The sequence below is a fragment of the Arachis ipaensis genome, chromosome B04 (assembly GCF_000816755.2).
Source record: "Arachis ipaensis cultivar K30076 chromosome B04, Araip1.1, whole genome shotgun sequence".
NCBI classification, from domain to species: Eukaryota; Viridiplantae; Streptophyta; class Magnoliopsida; order Fabales; family Fabaceae; genus Arachis; species Arachis ipaensis.
This window is the reverse complement of record NC_029788.2, coordinates 31070519-31076963: the sequence shown is the minus strand read 5'-3', so window position 1 is coordinate 31076963 and position 6445 is coordinate 31070519. Positions and strand designations below refer to the sequence as shown.

Genomic DNA, 6445 nt, shown 5'->3' with positions numbered 1-6445 from the left:
TTTGGATTGCAATATCATATATGCTATGTTACCTGATTATGTGCTACTTGTTCTACTTGTACTTTAATTGTGTATTACTTGTCTGTATTGCTTGTGTTTGTACAACTGAGAGGTCCCTCATGTTGGTGTCGGTGGACGCTGAGGGCTGTTCTTGATGAGATGAGTTGATGATGTAATTGAATAATGATGATTATTGAATGAGATAATTTGAGTTTCCTGGGTAGACGCAGTGAAGTGAGTTCACTTGCTCCAGGTGAGGATATGTTGTATTGATATAGAATTGCTGAGATAGAATAACTGGTGATGGTCTTGTTTATGTTTCTGATTCTGATTCGTTGGAGAGTTAGAGAGATTCGAGAAGTATGAAGAATAAGAATTTGACTTAGCATTCCCTTATGACGGTTGCCTATTTATGGATTAGCGAGAACATAGGGTGAATGTTTGGTGAAAGGAAGTTTAGGATGCTTAGCGAGTTTTTATTACAATGCATTGTATTTATTTGGCACTTTTACTGTATACTGGGAACCCATGGGTCGAAGGTTCTCATTCCGTATATATTTCTTGTTTTTCAGATACAGGTCCAGGTGCTCAGAAGTGAGCTGTGGTTCATCTGAGAGATGGTGAAGATCTTTATATTCTCTACTTTATATTTTGCTTAGAATCTCTCCACCTTTACCTTGAAAAGCTTACATTATGTATTGAACTCTTTTGAAATTACCGATAGAGGCTCTTATGTTTCTTTTGGGAGAGATTAGGAGATTCTGTTGTCAACTACTGTTATACTGTACCCTAGTCGTCCTAAACTTCACGGGTCGCGACTAGTGGCTATTTACTTATGTTATATATCTATATACTGTCATTCTCTTATTTTCCTTTATGTCTTCAACTGTATATCGCTTTTGACTTCACGCTTTATCTTTTAGTTGTCGATGCGTGAGTGATACGACTTCGCGATTTTATATTTACACTTTTCAGACTTCTCGATTAATACTCCTTTCAAATATACTTATAATTATATATTAAAAATCCCCTTGAGAGTTGTACCACCTTATTATCATTGACTTGATGACTCGAGCATAAGGATTTAAATATTAGGGTGTTACAGTTGTGATATGTTACCCTTCTGCCGTCCATCCACATTCACTGTTACCACTACCACACAGTTGCCGCCACCAGTGAAAGACTAGCGAGAAGCTTTTTCGATTCTTCTTCGCTGAGGAATAGATGAGGCTCTCTCTATCCTATTTTTTTTTTGTTTTTGTTGTTGTTGAATTTGAAAGAGAAGTTATTTGTTGTTGTTGTTGAATTTGAAAATTTTGAAATATGATATTATTGGTGGTGGTGACCATGGAGAGGGAAGTACGTAGTGGTGTGGTCGTTGATGTGATGCAATTAAAATAAAACAAAGAGGTATTTCTATCATTTAAAAATTATTGTGTTTAAAAACATAGTTTAATATTAAACATATCGTTAAAGACTATTTTGAACGAAAAAAAAAAGTTAGAAACAATTTTTATTTTTATTCCAAATTCTAGGAATCAAGCAGTATTTATTCTTATAAAATAAAATTGTACTAGATCAAATTATTAATATATTTTGTATTTATTTCGAACACACTTGTTGAAAATTCTGGCTCTGTGTTTCAACCAAGGTTCTCTCTGTGTGTTGAATTTGTCATAAAAACAGGTTTATTTCTTTTGCTTATTATGTATGAATAAATGGAATAACGATTTCTTCTATGTTGATTTTGGGGGGCCATATTTTGTATCTAAAGTTGTATTCACATGGTAATGCAAATTTAAATATTAGCATCGGAAAAAAAGTTGGTAATCGTTTGTATAAGATAAACAAATTATTTTTTGAGTAAATTAATAATATAATATTTGTTAATATTAAATTTATATCTTCACTTAAAACATTTCAAAGCATTTTTATTTTAGTTTTCACTTAAAGAAAAATTAAAATTTTACCCCTTAAAAATATTTCACATCTGTATTAATAACTAATAAGTTCACTGCCCAGCATTTTTACAGAAAAAACTAAAGGAGGAAAGGCTAAGGATAATGATATACTATCGATACAGTAACTATGACTTTATTTTCTCAACGAAACATCCACCTAAGAAAACTCAAACATTCCTCCATAACTATCTATGATTAACGAGACGAAAATTAAAGATCAGTTGCTTAAAGTTCAAAGATGTAAATATGTTTTTGATCACTTAGAAGAACTAAGCGATGGAGCTGACATCGATGCAGCATTGGAACCAAAAGCCTGAGGTGGTGCTTGCAGAGGCACATGCCTATTGATGAGCTCACGTGCAACTGTTTGGAGATCAACACCACCACCAGCAGTTGGGCCTATTGGGCTGGCAACAGCCATGTATTGGCGTGGGTCCATCATGGCCCGTTGATACACAGCCCAAGATGCTTGGGCCGTTGCTGGATCAAAGTGGGAAGATAGATCAAAGGTGGTCGGCATTGATAAGGTGGCGGGGGCAACGCCCACAACCGTTGGTAAGTCCGCAACTGAGAAAACAGTTGATGTCGGCACTCCTTGCGTTGGAGGAATTGGTGGCGGTTGGCGTATCTCCATTGTAGCAAGATGATTTTGTAAGAATGAGAGTTCGGCTTGTAAAGCTAACACCTACAAAAAAAAAAAGAGAGATCAGAAAATGTCACAAATGAAAAATATTACATTGTTGACTAAGTGTTTAATGTTGTTTATATGAAAATTAGTCATGGAAGAAATAATACGACTAATTAAGAACATAATTCCAAATTCTCTTTACTTTAAGCAAAATAAATAAATAAATAAAATTCCTAATAAACAAAAAATTCACCACAATTTTACTATTTTCTTATTATAATTATATAATCTTTGATTTATACTATTTATTTCTCTCAAAATTTATCTCGGTAATACCTAAATAGCTACTCATTTTCGATTTATCCTATTATAAATTCCATCATGATCAATCAAATACTATTATGGTAGGCTGTTTCTAACTTTCTATCATGTTTATTTTAAATTTGCATATACTACCCATAGATTCTGTTTGATTAGTATATATATATGGAAACATAGACATTGAGACATAAATTAAGAAAACATAAATACAAAAGATATGTATACATATTTTATGTTTGGCAAAACAAATACATAAAACACACAAAATCTTAAAAAATTTATCATATCCTCATCTTCTATTTTTACTATCATCACTCAAACTTTTCAACTACCACTACCTATTTTTTTCTCCATCATTCATAATAAAAAATAAATCATCCAATCAAAAGATAAATAAATAATTAAACATCAACTCAAATTATTATTACCAACAAGATCTCTTTCGAAAATCATTTCAATAATTTTTTTTATTAAAAAATAAGGGAAATAGATAGAGATCTCTTTCAGTGCCACCTTATCCTTGTAAAATTCGGTCAAACCGTAATTAATTAAATAATAAATTAAATAGGAGCGAATATGGTTAGAAAATTTAGCAATCAAAATTTGATAATTTAAATATGATATGTGGACTCAGTGAATTTTTCTGAGTCGGAAAACATAGTTTTCTGAATAAAAATGCGCACTAGAAATTTGACCGGCAATACCGGCTGAGATCTATCCGGTACTACAGCTGAATAAATTAATTATAAGTGAATAAGGTTAGGAAATGAGAAATTATAATTTGGGAAGCTAGAAATATTTAAAATACGATTTAAAACTCTAATATTAAAGGTTTTGGCCCAAAGTTAGGCCAACGGACTAAAACAAGTGAATTGGGCCCAAGACCCAACATATATAAACATTAGTTATGAGCATTTCAACTCATTTACCCTAGAGAATGAGAGAGGGGGCGGATAGAGAGAAGAGAGAAAGAAAACCTAGCTTTCCAAACTTCAAATCACCATAACTTTCTCTCCAGAACTCCGATTGACGAGCCATTTGCGGCCCCGCGTCGCTCTTCTCATCCTCTACAATTCTATATAAGTTTTGTGGTAAGTATTCCACTGTCCTCTGCCCAGTTTTCATTTTTCTCTTTAAATTCGAATTTAATTTGGGTTTTGAGGAAATCTTGTGATTTTGGTTGTTTAGAAGTGCTCTAGTATGAGCCATGGGTGATCTTCATCACAAACTTCAGTGGGTTAAGGTAAGATGTAACACCCTAACTACCAAAGCTCACGCTTCCAGTTGCGCAACTCTGATAGCTCGGATATTACGACGACACTTATACTATTTACTACTAAAATATGAGCCTGTTTGAAACTTTAAACCGCAACACCGCTCCCAAAAATACTCTTGTTCGATAACATACTTCCATAAATACCATACAACTTACAACAACTCATAAAGAGTACATCCATATATATACAAATATATATATAAATAATATTACAAACATAATCCAATACAATCCCTATCCCTCTTACAGATTATATCAAGATAAAGGCGAGGGTACAAGAATAATAATCTAAAGCAATACAGAGCATCTCAACAACAACTAGATAAACTCTTCGTAACTTCTGCGCCCATATCCTGAAAGGGGAAAAATGTAGGGGGGTGAGAACATCATCCTCGAAAGGGTTCTCAGTAGAGGGTTTTTGGGAATTACTGTAATAGGATACGTGAAGATAACCGCACCAGTGATTCATAACCATCTTATGCCTCTTTTCAAAAACAACGGTTTACAATGAAAGTAAAGTCGGAAATATTTTCGGAAAGAAGAACCATTCAATTCTCAAAACTCAAGAGCCTTTCAAAACGGTTTATCTATGCGGAACCAAAATAGCCTTTCATAATTTTATTCCAAATCAGAAACACAAAACCGAAATCAACCATCAGTTCATCTCTTTCCAACCACGGCCCTAGGCCCAAACAATCCAACCAACAACCAATCACCACAATCCAACAGAGTCCCAGATGCAAACACAGATAGGAAGTTCAAGCACGAACAAACGGTTATTACAAGTAGAACAGTTAGCAATTAATCACATAGGCAAACCAAGTATAATATGCACACCCAACCAATGTCACACAAATGCATATGATGCATGCCTGTCCCTAGTGGCTGATGATATCATCTGTCGGTTATATAGCCAACTCGACACGTCCTGGTAGCTAACCATGGACAGAAACACCCTTCGCAGAGCAAGTAGGTTTGAGCTACAACCCCATTGCTACTACCCGCTCAACCCAGAGCCAGTGGAATAACCACTACTGCGGCTACTACCCAGGCGCATGTTTAAAAGCTCAACCTGGAGCGAGTGGAATCACCACTACTACCGCTACTACCCAGGCATCACAGTCTCTGACCTGGAGCAAGTGGGACGAACCACAACCCTTGCTACTACCCAGGTATCTCAAGCATATATTCATCCAGTCCCAACCATGGATCAACATCCATCTCAGCCATCCGGCTTAAATTCATAATTCATAATCAGCCATACGGCCCATAACTCATTCGGCAATCCGCCATAAATCAATATTATACACAGCCATTCCGACTCATAACAAAATGGCACCTCCACCATTCAACATCATCAAATTCATACATCGGCATTTAAGCCATAAATCACTTTTCTCAATTCATTCACTTTGAAATCAAGTTTCAACTCTTTTCAGCCTTGGCTTTAAAGATCTCATTTCTCAAATCATCTCAGGCTCATAAGCCACTTTTACTCAAGGTAAATTCCCTGGCAAAGTCTCAAGTCCTTAGGGGAGAATAGCATAACTCATCTCGCCAAATTCATTTTAAATCATTAAAACCTTGGCTTTCCGATTTGAGTAATAAAATAGGATCTAAGCCAAACCGAGTCACGTAATCATTTACTTCTTTCAAAGCCGTTTCCTTTACTTAAGCAAAACCAACTTCAACCCCCATGATAAATTCTAGAACATTTCAACTGTTCAAGGTTTGTTTTAGTCTTGCAAGAATTCAAAATTCAAGGAGTACTTAAAACCTTTCTCAAAACATTTCAAAATGAAACTTGTCAATAGATAGTCAGGTCTTTTCAAAATCATTAAAACTCTTTAATTGAAACCCCTAAGTCAAATTCAAAGGCATAAACCCTTTTCACATTCAAATAGCTTTAAAACACAAGTTTCATCTAAATAACTTTCTCCTGAAAGAGATACAATGCCTTTCTTAAGAAGAAAGACTAAATCACAATTTCCTCTTTAATAATTCATTTCAAAATTATGAATCATCCTTTTCTTGATAATTCAAATAAAATAGTAGAAGTCTTTAACTCATCATTTTCCAAACAACATTTCAATAAAGACTCGGATTTTATAGAAATTTCGGCAGCACCTCCCCTAAAACTTGGACTTTTGCCACCTGGTTCGGGTCCCAACTAAACCGTTTCTCATTCCTTTTCAACAATTCAAAACCAGAAATCAATTCAAAAGCAAGCTAAATCCAACAGTCGCCTCAGTGGCATAT

At 34.7% G+C, this 6445-nt stretch overlaps 1 protein-coding gene across 3 annotated transcripts in view; it reads right to left on the bottom strand.

The window, feature by feature from the left end:
- Window positions 1965-6445, bottom strand: part of LOC107639134 (LOB domain-containing protein 30-like) — a 55762-nt gene continuing 51281 nt past the window's right edge. For 2 of the 3 annotated variants that reach the window (XR_002360959.1, XR_002360958.1), the window contains exon 4: window positions 2535-2646. Coding sequence is in view for 1 of the 3 variants with exons in the window: in XM_021121080.1 (XP_020976739.1) it covers window positions 2218-2646 (429 nt within the window). In the remaining 2 variants the exon portion in view is untranslated. Of the gene's footprint in view, window positions 2647-6445 lie in introns of all 3 variants that reach the window. The other variant, XM_021121080.1, reaches the window with a different exon arrangement.